Source organism: Carassius auratus, chromosome 22 (assembly GCF_003368295.1).
Source record: "Carassius auratus strain Wakin chromosome 22, ASM336829v1, whole genome shotgun sequence".
In the NCBI taxonomy this organism is placed as follows: domain Eukaryota; kingdom Metazoa; phylum Chordata; class Actinopteri; order Cypriniformes; family Cyprinidae; genus Carassius; species Carassius auratus.
The window spans coordinates 9,487,401-9,515,242 of NC_039264.1; the positions used below are offsets into that span (position 1 = coordinate 9,487,401).

Genomic DNA, 27,842 nt, shown 5'->3' on the forward strand with positions numbered 1-27,842 from the left:
TTTTCTAAATATGATCGTTCTTATCGGGGATGGAGGTAAAACGGATGCCAGCCTTGGTTTGTTTCTACTTCCAATAAATGGTTAAAAAAAATGCAACGTGTAATGGATTTTGTTGTTGTTGTTTGTTAAATACAGTTTATATTTTATATATAGATATATATATTTTTTAAATGACAAATTATGTTTAAATATATATATATATATATATATATATATATATATATATATATATATATATATATATATATACTGAAGGTTCATCAAGGCAGAATGGTATTTTATTTAGCTTGACATGTACGTTTAATATCTTTCCATTTCAAATGGGTGTTCTTGAAAGAGAGAGAAATTCTTGGAACATGATTCTACTTTTAAAATGTGCCTAATATTAACATGCCATACACAAAGTGCCCAGAGAACATTTTAAGGTGATGTTGTAAGGCAACAAAGGCAATGCATTTCAGGAGGCAAAGGAACAGCTGCATTCAGACTCTGCGCAGGAAGGAGATCTTGAGGGACTCTGGGATCTCCAGCTGGGCGGCACTTGCTGGCGGTGGAGGCAGATAAGGGAAGGTGACGGGGAACACGCGTCTGACGTCCATCAGGAGCTGTGGAGGTTGCCCCTCAGAACGCCCCTTCAGCAGCCCCTGCGAAACCACTGTCACTGCTGGACCAAACACTGCTGTGATGTTGTTTTAGGATTGAATGCTTTTACTCTTACCTGTACGATCCGGATGAAATTGAGCGTCACTCGCTCCTCAAGGTCACTCTGAGGTGTATAGAGGCTTAAAATCTTCACCACCTGCAACATGTTTAAAATGCAAATACAGTTAGCATGCCAACATAAAAATGTGTGCATATATAATTTAGCATATGTATTGAAATTAAAACTGATACGCATACACACTCCTGTATATATACATGTGTGTGTGTGTGTGTGTGTGTGTGTGTGTGTGTGTAATTAACATTTAAAATAATTTAACTATAAAATATCTACATAATAAATTATATATTATCTATATTATATAATTATAATAATGTTAACAGAAAATAAAATTACACAGTTTATATTTAAACTAATTTAGGATAAAGGATAAGTAAAGTCAAATTATTTATGATTCTATTTATGTTATTTATATTTTGTTATAGAAATTAAAGTTAAAAATGTGTGTATTTAAAGTAAATTAATTTAGGATAAAGGATCATGCTTTGTAAATATCTTTTTATATTTGTATATTGTAATTTATTGTAATATAATGAAAGTTATAAATGATATATGTTATAAACTAGGGCTTATAAAAAAAAAAAAATTCTCTAGTATCCAATTCCATTAAATATTATTGAGTTCATACATATTAAATTATATATATATATATATATATATATATATATATATATATATATATATATATATATATATATATATATATATATATACATACATACATACATACATACATATACAATTTATATAATGTTATATATAATTGTAGTGTAGTGTAGAAATAAACACATAAAAAAGATTTAATATAATTTGTTAATAATACATTTACCTATAAAATAATTTATATATACACAATTTTTATCTAATTTCATTTATATTATATTTAATTTGATGATTACAGGAAGTACATTTATAAATATGTAGATTTAAAATAAATTACTTGTAAATAAAGTAAATTGTATTTTTCTACAAGCTGTGTATATTGTATTATTTTATATATGTCTTTAAATATATTATAACAACGGTTATAAATGGTATAATATGTATTATAAACTAAGGTTTACCGAGGCAAAAAAAATAAAAAATAATATTCAATATCATTTAATTCATACATTAAAATATATACAACATTTTTATAATAAAAAAATAATTTTGCTTCTAATAGTAAAAAATGAAAAAGATTTGATTTTGCCTGACATGTAACTGTTATGAGAGGTACGCCACCTGCTGGTTGGACAGTTCATTGCAGGCTTGGACCATGGCTTGTCCATCAGCTTCCGTCTTCTTGCTCATCTGAAGGAGCTGTGCTGCCTGTATTAGCGGCTCCAGCGCGGTCACAGCGCCCCCTGTCTGCAGCGAACGACTGCGCAGCCACTCCTCCAGCAGACTCACATTATACCTAAAATACACGGATATAACTATTCAGTTGAAGGCACTGGAGCAGCTGTGTGAGTAACCGAAGCGAGAGCGGTTCTGACCGGATCTGCAGGCCGCGGTTCCAGCAGCACATGTCCTTGCGCAGCAGCAGGCTGTTGAGGGTGGAGGCGGCCAGCAGGTACATGAGCTGATGGAAGGCCTGCTCCTGCAGGGCCGAGGGCAGATCCTGACGGGACAGGGCTGTGTGCAGCGCCGACAGCTCCCTCAGGACCGCTGACATAGTCGCTCCCTCCGTACTGCCTGGAGGTCGGGGGTCAGATCCCGCACGCTTACGACCGCCACTCAGCTTCACTGAGGATCCAGCCAGACCAGGGATGGTCTCACTTTCAAGCATCGCTGGGACTAAAGTTAAGAGAAGGGTACACAAGCATATATGTAATATGTATATTTACACACACTGCCAGGTCTTAGTGTCAGTATCACTGTACCGATGATGGGTTGCAGGCGACTCTCGGAGATGGACAGCAGCTGCTGATAGGCCTGAATACACAGATCACTGAGCGCCCGGACAGAGTCCTGCACGTCCGTCACCAGAGGAACCAGCTCCTCTGAGCCCCTCACGTCCTGCAGGAGAAGAGGCATATTTCAATCCGAAGTCATTATTTCTGCGTGCGAAATAAAGTAAGAGCTGGCGTTCAGATGTGTGACCTGTGAGTGCTGCTGGAGCAGGTCTTTGAGCAGGTAAGCGTTCTTCAGCCACACAGCCGTCACGTCCAGATCACTGCCGTGTTTCTACAACATGAATCACACAACAATCATGTCTTAACATCTACTCTATACACATCAAACATCTTTCCCAGATGCAGATTAAAATTTGCTCTGGCCTTTACGCATTCTTAAAGGGATAGTTCACCCAAAAAATGAAAATTAGCCCATGATTAACTCACCCTCAAGCTATCCTAGGTCTTAATGACTTCATTCTTTCAGATAAATACAATCAGAGTTATATTACAAATGTCCTGGCTCTTTCAAGATTTATAATGGCGGTGAATGGGTGTTGAGATTTTAAAGTCATAAAGTATATTCCATACGGTTCCAGGGGTTAATAAAGGCCTTCTGAAGTGAAGTAATGAGTTTGTGTATGAAAAATATGCATGTTTAATACTTTATCAACTGTAATCTCTAGGAAGCTAGAGATAACGGTTTATAAAGTTTAAAAAGAAAAAAAATTCTTATACAAATGCATCGCTTTACTTCAGAAGGCCTTTATTAACCCCCTGGATTCATGTAGAGCACTTTTTATAATGGATGTATGCATTTTCTTGGGCTTCAAAATCTCAACCCCTGTTCACTGCCATTATAAAACTTGGAAGAGCCAGGACATTTTTTAATATAACTCTGATTAGTTTCGTCTGAAAGAAGAAAGTCATATAGACTTAAGATGGCTTGAGTAAATTATGGGTTAATTTTTTCATTTTTGGGTGAACTATCTCTTTAATTTTGAACTTTCTTTCAGAATTTTACAACTTAACCTATGACGTAACTCATTAACAATAAGGTGACTAATTATACATTGTAAAAACATGATTAAATCAGCTACACAGCTGAAATAATACAAATTGTAACTGTGAAAATTAATGTGTTCATTTCTAAGCTTCATATTTCTTTTTTAAAGGGATAGTTCACCCAAAAATGAAAGTTCTGTCATTAGTTACTCACCCTCATGTCGTCCCAAAACCCTAAAGCCTTTGTTCATCTTCAGAACACAAATTAAGATATTTTGATGAAATCCCAGAGCACCCGGCATTGTGTTCCTTACTACGTTTCTGGACCTGGGAACATTGCAGTTGTATTACTGTCTGTGAAGGGTCAGAAAGCTCTTGGATTTCATCAGAAATATCTTAATTTGTATTCTGAAGATGAACAAAGGTCTTACGGGTTTGGAACAACATGAGGGTGAGTCATTTATTTATTTATTTTTTGGGTGAACTAACCCTTTAGATTAAATCTTTTATACACTGGCTTCATACACTTCCACTTTATTACTGTAATTACCATTTTTGAGAATCAATTTACATCTACATTTAGTCATTTAGCAGACGCTTCGATCCAAATGAGGCCAATGGAAGCAATCAAAATCAACATGTTAGTCGTTCACCTTCAGGGCTGTTTTAATGGCGCTCACAGCTGTGCTGAGGAACCCCTTCACCCGCGTCTGATCGCCGCTGCAGTCCGCCTGCCGTACACACAGAAACAGAACCCGAGCCACCAGTCCAGGGGGCAAAGACAAGACACCTTCCGCCCTCACATCTGCAGCAGAGAAACATTCAGTCCTCTCAGTCCGCAGGAATTACAGTCTCAAAACTGAACACCACGTGTGGTGTGGTGCTGACCTGTTATGAGGTGTTTGATCAGCTTGCTCTCATCTTTCTTCCTGCACTCCAGCAGTCCTGTGAGCATCTGGCTCTTCTGAGGGGGGTCCTGGGACGCAGCTACGGCCACACCTGAGCATTACATACATTTTCAACATTATAGCTATTGTATGATAATTTGAAACTTCTAACTAACTTCTTTTTCTGAAATGTTTTGCTTGAGAAGTGCGTTTGTGCTACCTTTCATTAAAATTAAAAAAGAAAAATTATTTATTTCATTATAAACTGTAATGGCGTTCATATATTTTAAAGAAAATTATTTTATATTATTTTTAAAGAAAAACATATATATACATTTATTAAGCAAGGAAACATTCAATTGATCGAAAGTGACAGCAAAGACGCTTATAATGATACAAAATATTTCTATTTCAAATAAAAAAAAAATATTTTGGGCTTCCTTTAAATTCTGGGGGGGGGGGGGTTATAATGGGATCCACAGAAATACCAAGCAGCAAAACTGATTTTATCATTAATAATAATATGAAATGTGTCTTGAGCAGCCAATCAGAGTGATTTCTGAAAGATCATGTGACACCGAAGACTGGAGTAATGATGCTGAAAATACGGCTTTCCATTACAGGAATAAATTACATTTTTACATTTTACATACATTGAAAAAAAACCATTCCTTATAATGGAAAGTTCTTCACACAAATGTACAAATGGCTCTTTTAAAAAGTGTTCAATGAAAGGTTCTTTTGGGAACCAAAACTGGTTCCTCCATGGCATCACCTTTCATTTTTTAAGAGTGTATTTTAGGCATCCAAATATGTTTTGGACCTACACCGACCTGCATAAGACAGGATTCTCCTGAGGCTCACGGTGTGTTTCAGTTCCTTGAGTTCCCGTCGCAACCGGACGCATTCCTGCTCTCGAACCACCACCAGCTCTGTTAGGTCCTTCGTAAACACACAGAAAGAAGCAAAAATGACAAAGTAACAAAATACAAAGATCAGTAAATAGTAAGCTCAAATGGAGCAGGTACATTTATCTCAGGATCTCCAGGTGTATCCCTGTCTTGAGCCTGCTGGAGTTTGATCCTGAGATCTGATATCTCCTGCTCCCACTGCGCTCTCTGAGACAGCAGCTGCCTCTCTAGGAACCTGATGCATGTAACATAAGTCATTTATGAATTCCAGAGTATTAATCTGATGCACGTGAGGTGAGCGGAAAGAAACTGACTTGTTGGCCACCCGTACAGCGTCGTAAGCGTATCGGAGATCCTCCCCCTTCATTCTGTCAGCGGTGTCCTTCGCAACGCCCATGTCCTCCATCAGGATGTTCTGCAGGTAAGCATTTTTATTTAGCATGCGGTGAGAGACACATGTCTAGTTCGGATTGAAACACTTACCAGAGGTTGCTCATCTCTCCAGGGTCTCCTGTCGGTGGGCGATGTCACGCTGATCCTCCGGACCTCCTCGGGTGAAGGGAAGACGGGCGAGCTGGAGAACGGTGTGGTGACGGGCGAAGGAGGCTCCAAAGACACAGCCGAATCTGTTCGTCTGTGTCCACGTGACCGCTGAACACCCACATATATTCACATGTATATTAATACTACTAACAATATTACTATTAAATACCGTATTTTTCGGACTATAAGTCGCACCTGAGTATAAGTCGCATCAGTCCAAAAATACGTCATGACGAGGAAAAAAACTTATAAGTCGCACTGGACTATAAGTCGCATTTATTTAGAACCATGAACCAAGAGAAAACATTACCGACTACAGCCGCGAGAGGGCGCTCTATGTCTTCAGTGTAGACTACAGGAGCACTGAGCAGTATAGAGCGCCCTCTCGCGGCTTTAGATGGTAATGTTCTCTCTTGGTTCACTTATCTCGGTTCATGTCAAATAAATTTTGATAAATAAGTCGCACCTGACTATAAGTCGCAGGACCAGCCAAACTATGAAAAAAAGTGCGACTTATAGTCCGGAAAATACGGTACTTGTGTATTCATATTTCGTAAACAAATGCAACTCTTTTTGGATGTTGCATTCCAAATTCACACGGCCTCGGAAATCTGTGATATTGAAACGTTGTCTTGAAAGATAATTTTTTCAGTACAGATGTACCTCATTGGATGTAAATACGCTCATGTCCCTCAGGTTGTCGTATCTTTGCTCCAGTCTTGTGAACTCTCTCAGTAAACTCTGGTATCTCCTCCTCTCTTCTTCTAGCTCTGCTCGCACTGATGCATCCGCATGATCCACAGTCTGTTGACGCTTCTCTGAGACATACAGACACGCAAACACTTTCATTAGTGTCCTCGTATTTATTGTGTGCCTTTAAATCCATTCAAATCAGTCTTAGTCGGCCATCTCATTCATTTATTAAACAATACACAAGTTGAGATGGGGAAAATTGACACTGTGGCAGACAAACGATTCACCCTCCAGAGCTTTTTCCTGATCTTGTAAACGAATGGCCAGATCATCCCTCTCTTTCTCCAAAGAGCCTCTCTCAACTCGGAGAGCTTGGATTTCCTAGAGTAAACAGGGAGTAAACAAACAAAACTAGCATGTGTCAACAGAACCAGCTGCCTTGCAGGAAAAGAAAGTTCAGGAAAATAAAGTGGCTGATGTTAGCCATATTTATTATGTCACACCTGTGTAAGCTGGAGGATCTCTTGAGCGGCTTTCTCCTCAGCTCTCCTCCTGTCCTCCTCCTGTTTGTCTGTGAGTGAAGGAGCAGTCTCTGCGTTCTCCTGCAGCTGGATCTGGAGCTTGAGGAGGCTGGACCGCAGCTGTTCCAGCTCACAGCTGTGAGCTTCTCGCTCGGACTGAAGAGTCTCCCTCAGAGACGCACTCTCTCTCGCCTGAGAGGAGAAAGCACAGACGATTCACAATATACAACACTATTTAACAATTCAAATATTGCCAGTGTTGGAGGTAATCCATTACAAGTAACAGGAGTTACGTAATCAGATTACTTTTTGAAGTAAATAGTAAAGTAATGCATTTACAGGAAAATACCAGAGTTACTTTTTCGAATAAGTAACACTAGTGACTTTGTTTTTCCATTTATTGACTGACAGCTCTTCTGTCCCCATTTTTTGCAAACCTGCAAAAAATCAACTTATCCTTGTCCTTAACCAATGTCTTTGCTACTGACCTTTGACAATCCAATTCAACCATACTAATAAGCAAAAATGACTTATAGATTAATGATTTATAGATAAATATTCTTTTTTTTTTTGCTTAAGAGTGTTTAACTTTCTTCTCCTGCATCCCATTCCTCATGCAATCCAGAATGGCAGCACAATTCTTTGTGGTTTGTGATTTTTTGTGAATTTATATTTCCTTAAGCCTGAGGGTCATTCATTTCACTTTTGGTCTGAAAGAGCCATTTGGTTTAAGGGAGTAACACAATATTGTAATGCATTACTTTTAAAAGTAACTTTTCCCTTCACAGAACATTACTTACATCGTGACAAGTAATTTAAATAAGATTAAATAAATAAGTTAATACATTTTTTTTTGGTGGTGGTGGGGGGGGGGGGGTTTCTCTTAGGCAACCATAAATTGACCACGGTATTGCTACATTAACCATAGTTTAACCAGGCTATTCAACATAGTAAAACTGTGGTAAAAAATAAATAAATAAATAAACCAAAAAAAAAATTAATAAACACATTAAAACCATGGTTAATTTTAATAAAGGAATTACAGAATTGTGAACATTCCAACTAAACAGCGATGCTTTCACCTGTTGGTCGGCTCGGCGCTGCAGCTGCATGAGTTTGACCTCCATGCCTTTGTTGAGTTCTCTGTATTTCTCCACGGATCGAGCCTCAGCACGCAGGCGCAACAGCTCTTTCCGCGCCGCTCGCCTGCGCGCGCAGCACTGCATGAGCACCACTGCAGCTCTGACGCGTCTGAAACTGCACCGGGCCAGCCAGCCTCTCACCCGCGCCTGCAGGCACACCACCGCCCGCTCTGTCAGCATCTAGAGAGAGACAGTTATAAAACAAAGTGCACGGGTAAAGTAATAGTGTTTACATTAGACAACAACATTCATACATATGCACTCTGTAAACTACTAATTTACTGAATGTAAAGGTAAAATGTCAAGCTGGCATAACCAAAAATGTCCCCTGTTCTATCAAATACATGTTAAGATTCAAGTCTATCAGATTGTGTCCTTATGTTAACTTGAGCTATTGTATTCTATGACAAATGTACATCCTAAGAGAGCAAATTCTTCTTATGCTACTGAAAACAACATATGGACCACATGGACCACATATGGACCAAATAAATAAATAAATCCTACAGACTCAAACACTTGCCGCATGAAAAAAGGGTAAAAATTGTATAATTTTAAAAGTGAAATAAACGTATTCTGACAACACACAGTTATTGAACATGACAAAACAATATACACAACACTGGCAGAAGGTGAACCATATTAATAATTTATGAGTGGATGATGGGAAAAGGGAAAGTGCAACTGAACAAAGACTTTTAGCATAGAGTAGACCTTATAGTCCTCAGAAAACAGGCACATCAACCGCTTTTCCTGATAGTTTGAGTTTTTGTTTCATTGTTTTTGTTGTTCATCAGCTGGAAATACGTACACATTCTGAAAGTGATTCCGACAATATTGTTTCTCTGTGCCTTTATCGTTATAGTGGTGGTGTGGACTCTGCTATTCTTTAATATTGAGAACGATTTTTAGAACTAGGCCTGTATCTTTATCATTATGTTTATAGTTATCGTCCTTGGAATGAACAGGCCTTTAGAACTTCAAGATTGCAAAGTAAACCAAAAGACTAGAACAGTGGTTCCCAACCTTTTTCAACTCGCGGCCCACACAACCAAACACATATGTTTGCGCGGCCCACTTCAAAAAAAATTAACTGGCCCTGCTATTGTTGGGTTAATAACTTAGTACTCAGAAGCTAGATTTTAAACTGTATTTATTGAATAAACATGGAAAAAAAAAAAAAAACTATCGCGATTTTTTTAATCAATTTTGCAATTGTGACACACACCGATATGCTTTTACAGTCATAAATGCATTCAGGATTAATTTTAAACATATTTCCAAAAGAAAACCAATCAGAAATTTATCAAAAAGTTGTAACATCTCTAGAACAGACATAAGTCAAAATTATCGCTATAGTGAAGATGTAAAAAAATGTAAAGACTTGTGGCAAAAAAAAAAAAAAAAAATCCTGTATACAGGGACTTCTTTTTCTTTTTTGCCATGCATTGTTCATAGAGCTCATTAATTGTAGCGGTGCCTCAGGTGTTTGCAGTGTGTATACAGTATGTGTATGCGGTCAGCAGTGAGAGCGCATGAATATAACGCGAAAGCACATTAAAATAATGCACGAGTGCGAATCTCTCTGTTCGCACGCAGATTTTCTTTGCTCGTTCACACTTAAAACGTGTCTCCTCTCACTTAAACTGCATCCTGTTCACTAACAAATTCACTCTATGCTCATGTGTTGGACATGAATTATTTTCGCACATTTTTATTTCTAGCCTTTTACCGCAGTGAGAACGCTCTGATCCGTCAACATTGGCTCAGAAAAAAGGCGCATCACAGACAGTGTGTGAACCTGGAGTTAGGCATCAGCCCAGTCTCTGTTCTCGCGCTAGGCGCAATGCATTCTGATTGGATCAGATAGCATACTACGGGAGGTCAGGGCCACGGAAAACTGTGCTTTAAAGCGATTTAGAAATCGCGCACGCTCAAATCGTGATTTTAGGACGTTTTCTTTTAATCGCACAGCCCTAGAATGGACTGCAAATGAACAGAAAATAATTGGCGGCCCACCTGCAATACCACCGCGGCCCACTAGGGGGCCGCGGCCCACAGGTTGAAAACCACTGGACTAGAATCAAGGAAATCTTTGGCTTTTTTTTTTTCTTTTCTTCAGGATTTAGGTGTATGGTCAAACATTCTGGGAAATGTGCCTGTAACTTTATTTGTATTTTTGTAACTATACCGAGACACACAGGTAGCACTTTACCTGTCTATAAATCCGACGAGCCTGAGTGCCTCTGATGAAGGCCTGGATTTTGATGGTGGCCTCTCTGATGGTGAGATAAAGCTGTCGTACAGCCAGCATGCGGTATGTTTTCTGGATGATTAAAGCGGCACGTGTGTAACGGAGGCTCCACGCCAACCTAATGGTTAGGGAACATTATATGCAATTATACAAAAACACCCATTAGAAAAAACCTACTCAACCAGAATAGGACCTAAATAGCATACAGCACATAGAGTGCCCTCTAGGTAACACTTTAACTCACCTTCGGGCCAGGGTTCCTCTGATGTACCGCTGCAGGATGAATGTTGCCCACCGGAGCCGTTGATAATGCCTATGCTGCAGCCATCCTCTGACCCAGCTTTGGATCAAAACTCCTGCTGCATGCAGCCGATCCCCTCTCAGCTTCTCCAGTACTGCAACCTGTCCCGCCCGGAAGAAGACCTTGGTCTTGCCAAAGCAGTACTGCTCTGGATCAGGGATGAGATCAGGAAGGGCACTCTGGCAGGAACGGCGCACATCATCTTTAGAAACAGAACCACGTAGCAGCACCTGATAACGAGTGTAGAATTCCTCGTATGTCCACCTGGAGTACAGACGAGAGAGTCAGGGATGGAAGAGGGAACTGAATTGAGAGACCTATAGAAGAGTACTTGCCTGGAGGGGTAGCCTGCGGCACTGATTCGGATAGTCTCTAAGACTCCACATGCTCGCAATTGCTGCACTGCTCGCTTGGGATCAAATCTTATACAGAGAGATTAGAGAAGGTTATTCAAACTCAGATATACGTGAACATAAATTACATTTGATTTATTCTCTTACAGAAATGGCTTTTTGAGGTCATTGGACTTTATGCAGCGGACATAATGTGGTGTGGTGCTGTTCAAGGTGTCCATTAAAAGTTGCAGGGATTGACGAAACTAGACACACAAAGACAATATGTAAGAAAAGGTAGGAATCTAAGACCTTAAGAGTCAAAGAGTACCATAATGCTCCCTGCACAATAGACAATTTTAGATTTGAGGCTTGTCGTAAATGATTTTTTGTTTGTTAGCTTGTTTGTGCTTATGATTATTTAACTGCTCCTGATTGAGACGTCCCGATTGAGTCTCCGAACTCAAATCATAAATATCAAACATTTAGTTTTTTTCTCTATTTGTTTTTCTTCTCTTGTCAAGTTTGATCTTGTGAGTCTTCGTGAGATCTCATGTCACTGTGAAATTGTTCCTACAATCGACAAGTGTGCGGTCTGGTTGCATCGTGTAGTGCAGGGGTGCCCAAACTCGGACCTGGAGGGGCTGTGTCCTGCGGACACACCTACTGGGAAGTTTCTAGTATGCCTAGTAAGAGCTTGATTAGCTGGTTCAGTTGTGTCTAATTGGGGTTGTACCTAAACTCTGCAGGACATCGGACCTCCAGGACCGAGTTTGGGCACCCCTGGTCTTGTGTGTGTGTTCAGAGGATTATAAGGCTACGGTCTCCCATGGTTTTAAAATGGTTTAGGATTTGAAAATCGTCTAGTGTGCAGACAGCATTAGATGGACTTGAGCATGACTGGTTAATCAAGAGTTTTCTTAAGGCAGGAACCAGGAGAAGCAGCTCACCTGAAAGCCCACAGTTAATTTGTGCTCTCGTTGAGCTCTCTTCCCTGAACGTATGCTTCCGTTTGCAAGAGAGGAGTTTGGGAGGGATCCACCTGCTGACTCCTTCTGAAACAACTCGGCAACTAGTTCTGACTGTGAAGGGTACAAGCAGTCGTGAGGAGGCAGAGTGAGTACAAATCGAAACTCTTCAACAGCCGAGGCTTGAACGATTCAAACAATACCTGACTAGCTCTCAGTATATTGATAGGCTCCTCAAATACAGTGTCTCGGTTCTTGTCTAAAAAGCCGTCACACTCGTACTGGACCTAATTCAAAAAGCCAGCAATAATATCAAACACTGAAAGGTTTGGCGCCATTATTTGGGGAATTTATGTTTTCTGACCATATCAGCAAAATGCACAATGATGAAGGCAGAGTTGGACAGGCGTGGTTTACGAAAGTGAGGGCTGTGGTTCAGGTGCTTGTCATAAAGCTTCCGAGCCCAGTTCTCATCTGAGCCTTTAGGCATCTAGAACAGAGCGATATTGGGTTATACACCTTGATGGCATTATAAGAGGAACTACAGCACGAATTACCAAATGTAGATTCCTTACTCTACATTCTTCGTCCAGAAGATCAAGTAGGCCCAGCTGGCCTTCAATGAGCAAAATGCATGGCTGGTTATCGCTGAACTCAATACGGTTCCAGGGAAGTTCCTCTCGCAGATACTCCTCCTGCTCCAGCTGAAACACGTGCTGACGAGGACAAAAAGCATATACCAAATACTTAAAGCTGCACTCGGCATCTTGCAGAAGAACATTGTAGCCGGAGCTACTTCTCTCTGTTTATGTCTATGAGAATCACGCAGGTACTGGGCTACTCTGCAGCCATTCCACCAGTACCAGTCTGAATATAAAAACTTATAGCTGAACCATAGTGACAGCAGGTTATGGTAAGGGTCAGCTAACGATTAGTCATGATTCTGAAAAGCTTGGTGTAATAGGTGACCCTAATCCTCTTTCTCCCAGAAATGTCCTGGCCAGGATTTCTAAATTGCCAAAAATGTCCAGGTTTTGGCTTTGTTTTCCTATTGTTTTCATATTTGTTGGGGATAATAGGCATGTATAAATTAAAGCAGCACTGCACAGACCGATCGGTGTATGACATCAAGAGTGATGTCACAGAGAGTGATTTGAAAGCACAAGGAGCATCTGCTCTCTAATGGCTCATGCGGTCTGAGCATCGTTGAACACACCTTATGAGTGAAAAGTAGTGTGCAGGAACCCATCATGTGTTTCAGAAGGAATTGGAATGTCAATAGGAAAAACCAGACGTTTTAGGCAATTTAGAAACCCCAGCCACTACATGTCCAAGAAAAAGAGGCGTATGGTCACCCTACTAAGGTTGAGCAACCCTTCAAGGAGCAACCCTTCAAGGACTAAGTCACTCTTCATTAGAAAGAAGATGTTACACACCCATGCACACAAATCCCAATATCTTTTTGTTGGAAACTTACCCTGTTGAACTGCTGTTGGAGTTTCTCGTTTGCGTAGTTAATACAGAATTGCTCAAAACTATTCCTGTCAAAAGTCTCAAACCTATAAACGATCAAAGAAGAGATTGACCAAACAATCCTACATGTACATGTTGCATTTGTTACGCACAAAATAACTCTTACCCATAGATATCAAGAACTCCTATGAAAGATTTGGGCTGTTCCCGGTGCGCTCTTAAGGATGAGTTGAGCCTCTGCACTGTCCAAGTGAACAGTTGCTCATACACATGCTTAGCCAGAGCATCCCTTGCTTCATTAGCCTGCTGACCTGTAATGGGCTTCACAAGCATTTCCCCACCCACTGCCAGTCGCCTGTGGCATAGCCACTGAGCCATCTGAGCACCTTCCACCCCTAAAAGCTTGGAAAAGATGGCCAAGGAACGGTCGTTGACCTGCCAGTATGATGGATAAGAAATTATATCCATATTAGCACATGCTACTTGTTAACAAATTAGCACTGCTTCTGTTCTTCATCTATACAGACAACAAATCTAACTCAGAAATGTGCTAAACAATAGGAAGTGGTGCTTGTACATCAATGTAGCTGCGGTCCCCTCCACGGCCACTGGCTTGTATGTTGATATTCCCCAGATGAAGAATAGCTGCCAGTATACGAAATATCTCCATCTGCTGGTCAGGTTGCACTCCTGTTGGGGTGAACCACAAGTTTTGCAAACAGTCTGTTGTGTTGTTTCGGAGGAATATATGGAATTTATTTGGCTTACCGAGAATAGTAAATGCATTTCTTGTCCGCTCTAGCTCAACCGCATCATCTGTGCCATAAATGTGCACCTCTTGTCCTTGGTTGGTGTAATGAAAGTTCTCTGTAGAATCTAGCGAGATGCAGTAGCGCATAGTGTAACTGAACAAAAATTTCCAACAAAAATAAACATGTTTTCAAGACATAGGTTTAGACTTTACCAAGTTTAAGTGTCCTGAACTCTGGCAAATCCCTGGAAGCACAAAGCTGGTAGAAGATGTGGTAGTTTCTCTCTTGAGCTGCCTGTTTGTTTTATGAAACAAAATTGATCTCAATAACAGAACTTGGCCACTGAATCTGAACAATATGAAAACTGTATGATTGAGCAAGCACCTGAAAAACAACTCTTGATTTCTCCAACAAGTAGGTCCTCATGTTTGCCCCAATTATGTCCCCTCTACGTCCAAATCCTATCTCAATATACTTTCCAAAACGACTGCTGTTGTCGTTTCTGGTTGTTTTTGCATTACCAATTGCCTGCAAGGATTGAAATGTTACAAACAGCCTCCTCCTACTTTACCAAAAAGGTCAGAAATCGAGTTTCAGTACCTCCATGATGGGATTTGATGCCAGCACTTTCTCCTCCACACTGGTCTGCTGGGCCGCACCACCCACGACAGCAAAGTAGCGCATGGTGAACTTAGCAGATACAGTTTTACCTGAGCCTGATTCTCCACTGATTATGATCGATTGGTTTTTCTCCTCTCTGTTATAATGATAAACCCATATGTTTTAGTTAAAGTGATGTAATTCAGAATCAGAATGAATTTCTCTGCTGTGTACTATCATAGTAGAGTGTTGGTAATACCGTGATACTTCGATATTTAAATATTATTTAAATGGCTCTTCAAGTAGTTCTCAGAATACCATGGTATTTCCATGGTACATGTCCAAAAACATGGTACTACTTTGCAAGTGAACTGATCTTGTTATTTGGTTATTCATGACCTGATCATAGTTCGGTATGCCTCTTCAGCCACAGAAAAAATGTGCGGCTCCATATCAGCCATGTCTTGGCCGCTGTAAGCGTCAATCACTTCCTCTCCATAAATGGGCAGCTGTTCATATGGATTTAACGCCACCAACACAATCCCTATTAAATATGAAAAGTTGTCTAAATGAAGTTAATATATCTCTAAAATAAATCTGCTTTGCAAATATGCCATAATTTTCAGTGCATAATTTACATTTCAATAAACCCAGTGCTTGGTAAATGTTCTTTACAGTAGCCAATATAACAATGAGTGAGGTGATTTACATTTTTGTGTTTTGAACTTTAAACCCATTAAAATAGAGGTGATTGGGCAATGGCTGTAAACTTGCTACTGTTGAATTGAACTCACCGCAGTAAGTGTAAATGCTACTGTAGTCGAGAAAGCGCACACGCAAGTTATGAAGTACTGCTGGCTCATGGAGGAAGGTTAGAGCTGTGAGGTCATTCTCTCCCTCCAAAATATCAGGGTTACCTAGAGGAGGAAGACCCTCTGGAGGCAACACTGGATACTCCATCTCCTTGTTTAGAAATAATGAAATAGTATATAAATGGTTTGTACCTATATAAATGAAATTTATATCAGGCTATACACCTGAAAATTATGAAAAACATTTTGTCTTCATACATTTCGAACACTGTTTGATTAGTGGTTAGTGCGACAGGTTTGTGGTATCAAATCAGAATTATATGTGTGTAAGTGTCGTACTCTGCCATCAGTGAGTCGGATTCGTATGTGCTGGTCTCCGGGATGGTAGTCTTGAAGCAGCTGGGCAGACACCCACACAGCTTCTGGGTCTGGCACCCACACACATGCCCCCTGAGAGACAACAGAAACAGCAACTGTACTAATAATAATCATAGTCAACAGTATGGGGGAAGTCCAAAAAAAGGTTTGTATTTGATCCTGATCCCCTGCTGAATTTGTAATTGATATTACTCAAGCTCTCAAATCAGGATCTCAAAAACAGTTCAGAAATGAATTGGGAACAATCATGCACCTAAACTAGCTTTTCGAGATCGTCAGGACTCCTAGAAATATCCATTGCAGGTGTGTTGGAGATAAACTGTGCGTGAAGGGTGACATTATAGGAGCAAGACTGGACATGGCATTCTACAGACTTGATTATGATTATGTCTCAAGATATGGATACCAAGGATATTGATTCAGTATTTTGTATGTTACACAACCGGCTCATGTGCCTGAGTAATCGCCGGTCCCACCCCAGTGACACTCTTTCTCCTCCATCAGCATAAATACACTCAGCGCATCATTAAACATTAACACCAGCCGGTCTCCTCTGACAGTGAAAATAATACAGATGCAGAAGCACTAAAAAAAACTATTAATATATCTATCTATGCATAACACTAAATAAAAACAACCGCTCAACCAACCAACCAATCAATCAATCTATCTATCTATCTATCTATCTATCTATCTATCTATCTATCTATCTATCTATCTATCTATCTATCATGACATCCAATGGAGTTACAAAAAATATATAGCTTCTAAAAGTTATCATACGCACTTACCTTTGTGTAGAGCTCTGTGGTTGCCATCTGGCAAGAAAGTTAATTTCTACTTTGACAGCTAAAAGGAGACCTCACTACAACTTCAGCTGTTCTTTTCATTTGTGTCTCGGAGCGAGTGACTGGCCCCGTGCCCTTTGGTCTGTTAGAGATTCAGGCATCATAATAACCGTAATGGTAGGTTAACAGTTAATCCTTCAGCTAAGAGAGGGACATTTAAAACAGCTCTGGATCCTAGCAGCTTAAAGTAGTGCAAACAAGTGGATAGAAAATAAATGATAGCACTAACGAAAATGTATAGCCTGAATGCACTGTAAATCACTTTTGGATAAAAGTGTCTGCTAAATGCATAAATGTAAAAATGTAAAATGGAAACATAAATAAATATTCTGTCGAGTGCAACATCTGTAGGATCATTGAAGAAAGGAACACAAGAAGATTTTATTTTGAGAAATGTGTTTAAACATAGCTTTCACCCGGAACATGTTTAATTGAGTTGCTTAACACAGGATGATGTTTACACATCACTTTATACGAATCACGCGTCACATTTTATGAATCACCATTCACATTTGAATTTCAGGTTCGGACTGTGGAAATGTTCTTCAGTGTCAAGTATGAATAGCTTATAATGAAAAAACAGGTTTAACAAGCACCAGATGAGTTGGAAACATAACATTTGAAATCAAACAAAGCCGTACCTGCACGCTTTGTAACTGTTAATATGTTTATCATAGAGAACAACACACTGAAACTGAATTTAAACAGCGTAATACTGATTTGCACCTTAGTTTGATTAAGTAAAATTGGTCAAATATTGTGAAAATGAGAAATATTTTTGCACAAACATGTACCTTTCTCTTTTTGACAGAGCTTTAAACATTTTTAGTCACAGAGAATGATCAACTTTGACAGTTTAGGTCGGCTGTGACCAAATATAGCACCCACCAGAACTAGAGGACTGTATTTTTGACTTGATTGTCATCTCCATGTCAAATCCAAATACCTCCTTTCCAAAAAACATTTCATGCAGAAGGCAGTTCAACTGCTGAAGTTTTCTAACATTTTGTTTCTTTTAGAAAAATGTTTGAAAAATAAAAACAATAATGAAACTGAAATGGAATAATGCCTGAAAATCGAGCCAACAGTCTCAGGGAGGACCCAACTGAGGGGCGTACATGGATGGATGTTAAGCGAAGCTGGGAGATCATCGTGGTGTGTTGATCAACAAGCGTCTGGTTGTGTTGGGAAACCCATGTGCAGGTAATTGAGTGCCCTGTCAAAAAAGAAAAAGAGGCATTTTGGTGACTATTTCCTGTAGGAAGCAATAGCAGAAATGCTTCATTTTTCTCCAACTGTTTGCTTACCTTTGCTATACGTCCTGTTTATCATCATTGCAATGCCCCTCCTGTTTGAGTGCGTCGCCCTCACTAGTCGTTTCCTCCACGTGAGCCAACATGTCAGCCATCAAAGCCTCCTCCAGTCGCTTTCGCACGCTGTACACCAGCTCCTCTTGCTTTCTGCGAGCATTGAATTAAACTGTATCATTGTACTTGCATGAACTTCCACACAGTGATACACTGCGTCTTTCAGAGGGTTGAAGTACCTGATATCCTCGTCTGTGACGATGAAGGCCTTGCAGAGGGGCTGAGCCGTGTTGAGCCACACGCCGGGGTTCTTCTCCACAGCGGCCGACAGCTGTCCCGTGATGGGGGCCGCACTGGTGTGGAGAGCACTGGCAATAGCTGACAGCAGGGTCTTATCTGTGCAGCCAGGGCCCACTCCTTTAGTGACGTCAGATATGATCACATTCATTCATTTTATTAGCATCCTTTCAATTAATCTTTTTTTGACATATTTTAGATGTCATATTATGATGTTACAAGAAAGAAATAGAAATAAATTAATACTTTTGTTCAGCAAGAACACATTAAATAGACAAAAAAGTGAAAGTAACGATATTTATAATGTTCAAAACGATTCCTTTGTCAAATAAACAGCCTTCTTTTGAACTTTCTATTCATTAAAGAATCCTGAAATATCATGTCTTCATTAATCATTATCTTCTGGAGCTGCAAATCAGCATATTAAAATGATTAGCGAAGGATCGTGTGACACTGAAGACTGCAGTAATGGCTGCTGAAGATTCAGCTTTGCATCCCAGGAATAAATTACTAAATGAATTTAAATGGTAATAATATTTCAAAATATTGCTAATGTCAAATAAATGCAGCCTTGGTGAGCATATGAGACTGTTTTCCAAAACATCAAAAAAACTAAAATCTAGAAAGGTAGTGTATTATTTTTTTTCAATAAAATAAAAATCAATTTCAATTCCTTTATTCTTAATTAATTATCTTAATTATTATGTATTTAAAAATAATTTTTTTTTAAATAAAAATAAAATGTCAAATAAACTGTAAAGCAAATTTAAACTCTTTATAAAGTTCCCCGCACCTGTAAAAACAATTTGTGCGTGAGTTTTTATTGCTGTGCTTTTATTTTGACACTAGCACATTGTCTTTGAAACTGAATTGAGTGTGTCCACCTGTTTCATGTTAGTGAACTAATTCCTAAGTATAAATATCCCTCTGTTTGATCCTTGTCTGCTGTTGTTTATTTAGACTACTCTGGCTTACTTTTGATTGTTTTTTGTTTACTTATCTCGTCTTCTTCAGATTTCACAAAACGTACTTGAATATTGACTTTCATTTATTCTTGATTAAAATAAACACACTTAGATGAAAGTCTTCATCTTGCCCCTCTGGAGGTACCTTGTAAGCCTTTGGGGAGCTCCATTGTTTTCACCAACTCCTCTGCTATGTCAAAGGCATTGAGGCCACTCAACTTCTTCTCCCAAAAAAGCTGTAGACGAAAAGTAGATTTGCATTGCGCCACTATGACAAAATACTGTTATTGCGAATAAAACCTAGACTAGACGAGTGTTACCTGTCTGGGCTGGTCAATGGCCTTCTGTGGGTCTGTTTTAACCTTGTTGCTGGGGTGGTTGGTGACTTTTGTGACGGGTTGTTTGAAGATGGAGGCTGTCTGTCGTACTGGGAGGGACGTATTCAGGTCGGGTTTGCTCTGTTAAATATATAACACTTTACTAAACTGGTTTTGATGGGAATCGCTGGTCTTTTCCTGGATATTGTTGCAGGTAGACCAGCTTGACCAGTAAAACTGGCTTGAAAAGGCCTTAAAGAAATAATGAATGAAAATTTGATTGTCATGTCACTTGCCCTAAGGCTATCCAAAATGCAGATGAGCTACATTTTTAGCATTTAGCATTACATCACTTTCTCACCAATGGACCCTCTGCATTTTAGGTGGGAGCCGTCAGAACAAGAGTCTAAACAGCTGATAAAAACATCACAAGTAATCCACACGACTACAGTCCATCAATTAACATCATGTGAACTGAAAAACTGTGTGTTTTTGCGAAACGTATCCATCATTAAAGGGATACTCCACCCCCAAATGAAAATTCTGTCATTAATCACTTACCCCCATGTCGTTCCAAACACGTAAAAGTTCAGTTTGTTTTCGAGACAATTTAAGATATTTTGGATGAAAACCTGGAGGCTTGTGACTGTCCCATAGACTGCTGAGTAAGTTCCACTGTCAAGGTCCAGAAAAGTATGAAAGATGCCATCAGAATAGTCCATCTGCCATCAGTGGTTTAACCGTAACATTATGAAGTGAGGATAATACTTCTTGTACACGAAGAAAACTAAAAAAATGACTTTATTCAAAAATTCCTCTCCACTATAAGTGCAGTGCGGCTGACACAGTATAGCGTATGCCTGCGTACTGCTCAGATTCTCCAAGATGGCTCTACGGTGATGTGGGGAGAGACAGAGGAAAGGAATTGTTAAATAAAGTCGCTATTTTGGTTTTCTATGTGTACAAAAAGTATTATCGTCGCTTCATAAGGTTACCGTTGAATCACTGATACTTTTCTGGACCTTGACACTGTTATTTATTTGGCAGTCTATAGAACAGTCACAAGCCTCCCGGTTTTCATCCAAAATATATTAAATTGTGTTCCGAAGACGAATGAAGCTTTTACGGGTTTGGATCGACATGAGGATACGTGATTAATGACAAAATTTTAATTTTAGGGTGGAGTATCCCTTATCCCTAAAAGTCATTTTAACTTTAAAGTGTCACTTCTAGCTGAAACTTGAGTCCATAATTCATAATAACTCTTCCTCTAGTGAAAAAACCCATCCCGTTGTCTTCTTACATCAACATATATTTTTTAGAACGGTTTTTAAACAGTGCATATTTCTCTCCTGTTTCAGCCAAGATTACCTTTTCAGTGGAGAAAGCATTAATATAGATAGAAGACTCTTATTTTAGCTGGAAACAATGGTTTGATATTAGCAGCATCTTAAGGATGGATTTGTTATTACAAATAAACAGCTTTTGCTTCACAGGATGTTATCTGATGGACAGGAGAGGTGTGGATTACTTGTGATGTTTTTATCAGCTGTTTAGACTCTCATTCTGACGGCACCCATTCAAAATGCAGAGGGTCCATTGGTGAGCAAGTGATGTAATGCTAAATTTCTCCAAATCTGTTCTGATGGAGAAACAAACTCATCTACATCGAGGATGGCCTGAGGGTGAGTAAATCTTTGGCAAAGGTTCATTTCTGGGTGAACTATTCCTGTAATTTGTTTTAAATGCCACGCATTTCTTCTTAAGGAATCACTCTGCAGTTATAAATCTAGGATGACGAATATGTTTTCCTGAATATGAAAATGGATGTTCAATTTTTTGATCCTCTGCAGTCCTCTCACCTTAGTCTGACTATTGTTGTCATATCGGGGTCTCTGTCTGTTCTTGTTCAGTTTGCTCATGAGCATCTTGCCTGTTCGGAAATCAAAGGAGCTGAGATCCATGGAGTTGCCAAGGTAACGGGCCAATTGAGGCTTGCTCCGGAACTTCTTCCCAGTGGGGCTGGCGAGGGCGAGCAAAATAGGACACATCTCAGACATTTGATAAACCCGGTATGGATGCACATTTGGAAAGAGAATGGGTTATGATGACGGCAGTTGCATACGGATATTAACACACCATATACGCAAACAATAACATGCAACTTGGAAAGAATACTGATAAATCCCAAGCCTGTGATGACGAAATGACAATGTTATTAGACCATGAACACTGTGAGGACTAGAAAAGCTTTCTGCCCCTCAACACTGACAATTATGACGGCATTAAAATCACATTCAAAGTGTCATTTTAATGCTTTAAACACATATGAATTGATATGAATTTTGAATGCAAATAACCTGTTTTTTAAATGTACAATTAAATCTAAAAGTAATATGTTTCATTTAATATTGCATAATTGCTCTAAGAGGAGTATGTGCGCACAGAGAAAAAAAGAAACTATTCTTGATCTACTCTCACTTTTAAACACATGGATGAATACATTCCTGTACTCTGTTTACTAGGGTTTTCAAAGACTTGCACTAGATGACGTCCTTTTAAGTGCCCTAACAAGCCCTCGTCAATCTTGTCTGTCAAATGTTTACATTTGATTCACATAGTTTGAGATAATAGTAATCCTGTTTGTCTAGATCTCAGCTGACGTTCTGCACTATGCAGTTGCAGTTCTGCTTCTGAAACCAACCCAGTCCTTTAAATCACGATCCTCTGTTAAAAGTTAGTGGACACGGGTGTGATGCGAAGATGAGTTCACTGAATACTCTGCATGATGACACCATGAAGATCTCGTGCTTGTTTCAAGTTCATGCACAACTCTGGATAAACTTTTTGGGGGGGTTTAGTCGATGGCTCTTCAAGCTTGTCAAGGCGTGCAAACATATAACAACATAGATGGTTTTTTAATTAAGTAATACGATACCACAAACTATACAAACGACCTGACTCCCCCCTCTCTCGCCTCTGTTCTTCCTCTTCTTCCTCACCTCTGCTAAAGAAAGAACAGTCATGTCTATTTATGACATGTTGTTGACTGGGAATCCTCGGAAATAGGTTTATTCAGACCATGAGACATCATTTGTTCAACTTAACAGTTGACAGTGGTATAGAAAAATGGAATAGAGATCCACACGAATCATTTTTGGTTCTTCAGGTGCCATAAACGGTGTAAAAAGTAAACATTTATCATAAAAACAGTGCATGTAAACAAACACATTACTAGACATATTGCCATTGACAAATTGTTTTTTTTAATGGTTCTGCCGAAACAGGTTAGTGAATCATAAATGAAACGATGCAAATTTCACACATTTCTTCAAACAAGTTTTGAAAATTAATTTGGTAGAAAAAAAAAGTTTTATTCAGAGCGACACTACAAACAATCATGAAGTTTCTGAAATGAACTGAACTGATGAATTTATAAAACTTCTTTCAACAGACACTATTTGTTCAAACGAATCTGACTTGTCAACACAGATAAGATTCCTGACTCGCTTCTTAAATCATCATTTGAACAGCTTGTTGGTTACCAAAGTCAAAATAAGTCTACTTTACTGTAAATTCTTACCACTGCAGACAAAGGTGTTTTTCTGTACATGTATTCATTTACTTACATTTAGTGCACTTTCTCTCTCTCTCCTTCAGCTGATATTTAGTTCACTTTGACAAACTAGTGAAATAACTTTTTGTAATTCTAAACCGGTCAAGCCGAATCATTAGGAGGGAAAAGGAGCCATTTCAATTTGCATTCGATTCACATACTCAACTGACATGCACCCCCACCCTCTTCTGAAATATAGCACACAAAATCCTCTCCACAGCCGGGCCTACTTTTACAACCTGGTACTCCGCACCTAACACACATGGCTTCCCTCCTCAATCCCAGCACTCGCGTTTTTCGCGCCATGAGACAGTCCAATACCTGACATGCTTATTATCTAATGTTTAACTGAATTATAACTACAAAAGACGTATATGTAGCAGAACATTGCCTATTTTCAATAATGTTGCTTTGTCACTTTGCAAAACGTTCCGCTGTATCGTAGCCTCATCACTTTTGCTCAATAAGATTCCTCCGCTTGGAAAATAGGCTACACTTATGCCTCATGCATCATCCAGATGTCATAACCCTGTAGCGGCACTCGTGGTATAATAAATGTATGCGTATTTTCGTTGCAGACAATGCTGCAATCCCGGCATCTCTTTGTTATCTTAAAACAGTATCATATTTTGCATAACCTCCACCAATTGTGAAAGTAAACAAACGCATTACCGGTAAAACTGGGGCATATGCACAAACATTTCTTTATCCCAAAACTGAATAGAGAACTACGGTTGGTGGATATTACGTATCTTTTGAACATCGTGCGGTAAAATGGCAATCGCGGAGCGATGCTGCACCTGGTCAAGCGACGTTACAACAAGATTGAATAAAGAGTTTATTTAGCAAAACCATTAGCCTTTTTCATGTTAACACAAAACACGCTTCCGAGTAACGTTACTTAATTTGGTCTGTTCATGCATGTAGCTCTGCAGGCCGCTGTGTTGCTATTACATTAATGAGTTTATCACACGCTATGCGCGTTTTCTTTCTTTAAGACCATCGCCGATGAAAGCACTGCGCAAACTAACGTTAGTAGCACCGGCAAACCACAGACTAGTCGACTCAGATAAACAAAAGCGATCGCTTAGCTCCTAAACCAGCAGGATTAGAAACGCAGACGCGATTTAATACGTTTGCGGTTTTAAATCGGCTATACTTACTCGTTTTTCTCCATCTCGCATTCTCTGTTGGTGTCGCCTTTTTTGTGAATGTTAAATCCCCCTCTCTTCCTCTACACTTTCTCTCCCCTCCCCCTTCAATGAGACAAATGAAAGACATTATGCCCGATTAGGGCTGACAACGAGACAAAGCCCTGCGGTAGTCGGGTAACCATAAGCCACATGGTGACAATAATACACTTGTTTTGTTTCATGTATCAACGATTTGTCGTATTATTTAATCGAAGAAAATGTATTTACACAGTATACAGGTCATTTTACTTCTATGTTCTAGGCTGTGTGAATTAGCTTTGTTTGTTGCGTAGGCTACAAAAAATCACCATGGTAACTAATGATTAAGTTACTGTAAACCTGTATCTTGTTTTTCATAACCATGTAAGATTTTATCGTCGTATTATAACTATTTCCTTCAGTTATTTTAAGTACAGTTCGATACTTGTCCTCTAGGTTCCTGTTTAAGAAGTTGTACAGTAGGTTTCCGTCTTGTGGGATTTTAAAGGTCCTGCAGGAAATCCCATACGAAAATCCTGTGGGATCGGGATGGAATATATGTGCATAGGATTATCTTTTGAGGATTCTGGGAGAAATATCTTTTGGCGGAAACCATGGTTATAATAGTAACATTTTTGTATGGGTGAGAAAGCAAGATGCCTTCTCAAAGCTGCTTTCCATCATCATGAAACCTTGCTTTTATAATTATTCAGAAGAATCTTCAGAAATTTAGACTTGTACTAAACTCTGATAAAACTAAAATGACGTGCTTTTCTAAATTAAGGAACACAGAAGATGCTTGTCAAATTGCTACACTAGATGAGGAAGTAATTGAACGAGTATATGTTTGTTTCCTTTTAGAAGATAATTTGTCCTCCAAACAGCACATAAAGGGTCTAACAAAAAAAAAAAATTATAATAATAAGAGTAAAGTTGGGTTTCTATTATAGAAACAAAGGCTGTTTCTCGTTTAGTATGAGAAAAATACTTATACAAACAACGTTTATGACCATGCTGGATTATGGTGATATTTTAAACATGCATGCAAATAAATCTTCTTTGAAAACGCTGGATTCAGTATATCATGCAGCACTAAGATTTGTAACTAATTCCAATTTTCATATTCATCATTGCATATTGTATGAGAGTGTTGGTTGGCCATCTCTGTACAAACGCAGGCTGGAGCACTCACTGGTATATTTTTCTTTTTAAGGCCATACTTTGTAAACTGCCTGCTTACTTATGATCTCTCCTGAGTCTTAAAGTCACTACCAGGAAATGAAATCTTAGATCATATGGGCAAATCATGTATGATATCCCACGAACGCGAACTGGCTTCGGTGAAAGTGCCTTTAAGGTTTACGCACATTTTTCCTGGAATAAATTGCAGAATCAGCTCAAATTTTATTCTTTACAGACAATGACACAATTTAAAATGAGTATAAAGGACTATTTGAGTACTATATGCACATGTGCTGTTACTGAGTGCTGCTGTTTATCATTTTGAGATGTTAATTTTTTTTTTTTGTTAAATGTTTTATGTATTTTTTTATATGGAACTATTACCCCTGTCTTATCCAGGACTCCATTGAAAAGAGATTCTGAATCTCAATGGGATTATTTCCTGGTAAAATAAAAATAGCAATATTTATTAAGAAGTACAAGGAATATGTAAAAACTGTCGCGTTAATTTGAATCCACTCGCCTTAAATAAATGTAATGACACGTGTATAGAGAAATATCACCATTTATTCACAAAAGTAACGCAATATGGATGTGCCACGCATAAAACTAAACCATTTCAGACTCCCTGTACAGACAACAGCTTGTAAGCAAGACTGATTTACACACAAACAACATTATAAGATATTTTCAACACAAATATAACACTGTGGCAGATCTTCGATCTTTATGGCTGAATGTCACATCAGCAGCGCCGCCTACTGGTTGGTCAAAGCATCAACTGTTTGTTCCCGGCTAAAATGCACAGCAGCAGATTTCCAGAGATCTGGTCAACTAGTCGTCCTTCTTGAATTTGCCTCTGATGTAGGGAACATAATCCATGATCAGCCGCCAGTCTGTGAAATATACAACAGCCAGGCCACCAACTGTACCCCATCCGAGCAGCGTCGGAACCCTGAAGTGCGTGAAAAGAAATAGTATGTCAAAAAATCTGTAATTACTCATTAATAGCGAGATATTCTAGAGTTATGAGAGTGGAAACACATGCTGAATGTCAGACGAGCTGCTTGACTTTGAAGTCAACATCTTGTTCTACTTAACTGATTATTAAATCAAAGATGAACTTACCACGTTCTGGCAATGGAAACATATTTGGGTCCGATCCGCTTTATTATTTTTTGCATCACTTTCTCTCTCTCTTTCTGTGTTCAAAAGGTAAACAAGTTCAAATGGCTGTTTCAGGACCCCGGGCTGTCCGTTATAAGCCTGATAGAAAAGTCTGGAAAAGTGCGGAGACTGTATTTTGGTTAAAACAGACACTAAAACAGAGTGTGAATAACATAGCCAACATTTTAAAACAAGGATTTGCGATGAAAATGGCATAAAATGCTGGTATTGTGTAATTGTCTTGAATAAAACTTATTAAATGCACAGGATATCGGCAACAAATTATTATTATTATTATTATTAAGCCCTTTTCACCCAAGCCCTTTTAATTTTCGCTAATAATTTATTATTAATTTATTTTTCTATTTACACGCATGCGCCTACTTGTCTAATGCAAATATGTATTGTTTTTCGTCTTTTGTATGTTAAAAATTGTATAAAAAAAGAAAAGAAAAAGGAACACAAATGATTTTGTTAAAATAGTCACTTAAAATCTGGGCTTTTTATCAGTCCACCTACAAACAAAAGTTCTTAAGTTTGGTTACTTAAGAGAAAGATCTAGAAGAATTAAAAAAAATCGATGTAGCCTATTGGCATAAAATCTTTGAAAGATATCGGGTTTTCTTTGCAATTTGACTGATTTAAAGGCATATATATATATATATATATATATATATATATATATATATATATATATATATAGCGAAAAAAAAATCACCATTTAGGCGGCAGATGACGTAGCTGCATCGCTCTTTTAACGAAGAGAAAGAAATCGTCCATTAGTGTGTGGACGTTATAATT

General features: G+C 38.8%; 3 protein-coding genes across 6 annotated transcripts; all 3 read right to left on the reverse strand.

Annotated features, from left to right (window-relative positions):
- Positions 1-241: 241 nt before the first annotated feature.
- Positions 242-17,069, reverse strand: LOC113039637 (unconventional myosin-Vb). The gene is made up of 35 exons (XM_026197597.1): positions 16,962-17,069; positions 16,132-16,242; positions 15,775-15,943; positions 15,380-15,524; positions 14,981-15,137; positions 14,765-14,908; positions 14,593-14,674; positions 14,397-14,504; positions 14,206-14,318; positions 13,795-14,063; positions 13,633-13,714; positions 12,731-12,871; positions 12,520-12,645; positions 12,359-12,442; positions 12,138-12,269; positions 11,356-11,453; positions 11,191-11,277; positions 10,799-11,119; positions 10,516-10,672; positions 8,241-8,480; positions 7,141-7,350; positions 6,925-7,018; positions 6,608-6,762; positions 5,885-6,052; positions 5,716-5,816; positions 5,519-5,636; positions 5,324-5,432; positions 4,492-4,602; positions 4,257-4,408; positions 2,807-2,890; positions 2,587-2,722; positions 2,200-2,500; positions 1,946-2,120; positions 719-799; positions 242-644 (listed from the first exon to the last, which is right to left on the reverse strand). Exons 1-35 carry the CDS (start codon positions 16,986-16,988, stop codon positions 483-485), a joined length of 4,950 nt encoding a protein of 1,649 aa, XP_026053382.1. The 5' UTR covers positions 16,989-17,069; the 3' UTR covers positions 242-482.
- Positions 17,070-17,364: 295 nt separating this feature from the next.
- On the reverse strand, positions 17,365-24,838 carry LOC113039638 (methyl-CpG-binding domain protein 3-like). Of its 4 annotated transcripts, none has more exons than XM_026197600.1 (8): positions 24,684-24,818; positions 22,843-22,911; positions 21,767-21,926; positions 19,908-20,045; positions 19,733-19,823; positions 18,565-18,721; positions 18,326-18,478; positions 17,365-18,234 (listed from the first exon to the last, which is right to left on the reverse strand). In XM_026197600.1, the coding sequence occupies exons 1-7, from the start codon at positions 24,695-24,697 to the stop codon at positions 18,331-18,333; spliced, it is 777 nt and encodes a 258-aa protein (XP_026053385.1). In that variant the 5' UTR covers positions 24,698-24,818; the 3' UTR covers positions 17,365-18,234; positions 18,326-18,330. The 4 variants fall into 4 exon arrangements, with proteins under 4 accessions (XP_026053385.1, XP_026053384.1, XP_026053383.1 ...); XM_026197599.1 differs by having other exon boundaries at positions 18,565-18,742; positions 22,843-22,908; positions 24,684-24,814; XM_026197598.1 differs by having other exon boundaries at positions 18,565-18,742; positions 24,684-24,814.
- A 1,585-nt stretch (positions 24,839-26,423) lies between these two features.
- Positions 26,424-27,138, reverse strand: uqcr11 (ubiquinol-cytochrome c reductase, complex III subunit XI). The gene is made up of 2 exons (XM_026197608.1): positions 27,003-27,138; positions 26,424-26,829 (listed from the first exon to the last, which is right to left on the reverse strand). Exons 1-2 carry the CDS (start codon positions 27,056-27,058, stop codon positions 26,709-26,711), a joined length of 177 nt encoding a protein of 58 aa, XP_026053393.1. The 5' UTR covers positions 27,059-27,138; the 3' UTR covers positions 26,424-26,708.
- Positions 27,139-27,842: the final 704 nt, after the last annotated feature.

What these genes read in the sequence shown, in the direction of transcription:
- LOC113039638 (XM_026197598.1), bottom strand. An exon ending in CCATTGACCAGCCCAGACAG is followed by an intron (nt 19,824 to 19,907) that starts GTAACACTCGTC and finishes TTTCGTCTACAG; the next exon opens with CTTTTTTGGGAGAAGAAGTT. An exon ending in GCTCCCCAAAGGCTTACAAG is followed by an intron (nt 18,743 to 19,732) that starts GTACCTCCAGAG and finishes ACGTCACTAAAG; the next exon opens with GAGTGGGCCCTGGCTGCACA.
- uqcr11 (XM_026197608.1), bottom strand. Translation starts at nt 27,058, where the DNA reads ATGCAAAAAATAATAAAGCGGATCGGACCCAAATATGTTTCCATTGCC. An exon ending in GTTTCCATTGCCAGAACGTG is followed by an intron (nt 26,830 to 27,002) that starts GTAAGTTCATCT and finishes CACGCACTTCAG; the next exon opens with GGTTCCGACGCTGCTCGGAT.
- LOC113039637 (XM_026197597.1), bottom strand. Translation starts at nt 16,988, where the DNA reads ATGGCAACCACAGAGCTCTACACAAAG. An exon ending in CATCAAATCCCATCATGGAG is followed by an intron (nt 14,909 to 14,980) that starts GTACTGAAACTC and finishes CAATCCTTGCAG; the next exon opens with GCAATTGGTAATGCAAAAAC. An exon ending in ATGAACTGTCCAACCAGCAG is followed by an intron (nt 800 to 1,945) that starts GTGGCGTACCTC and finishes AACATGTTGCAG; the next exon opens with GTGGTGAAGATTTTAAGCCT.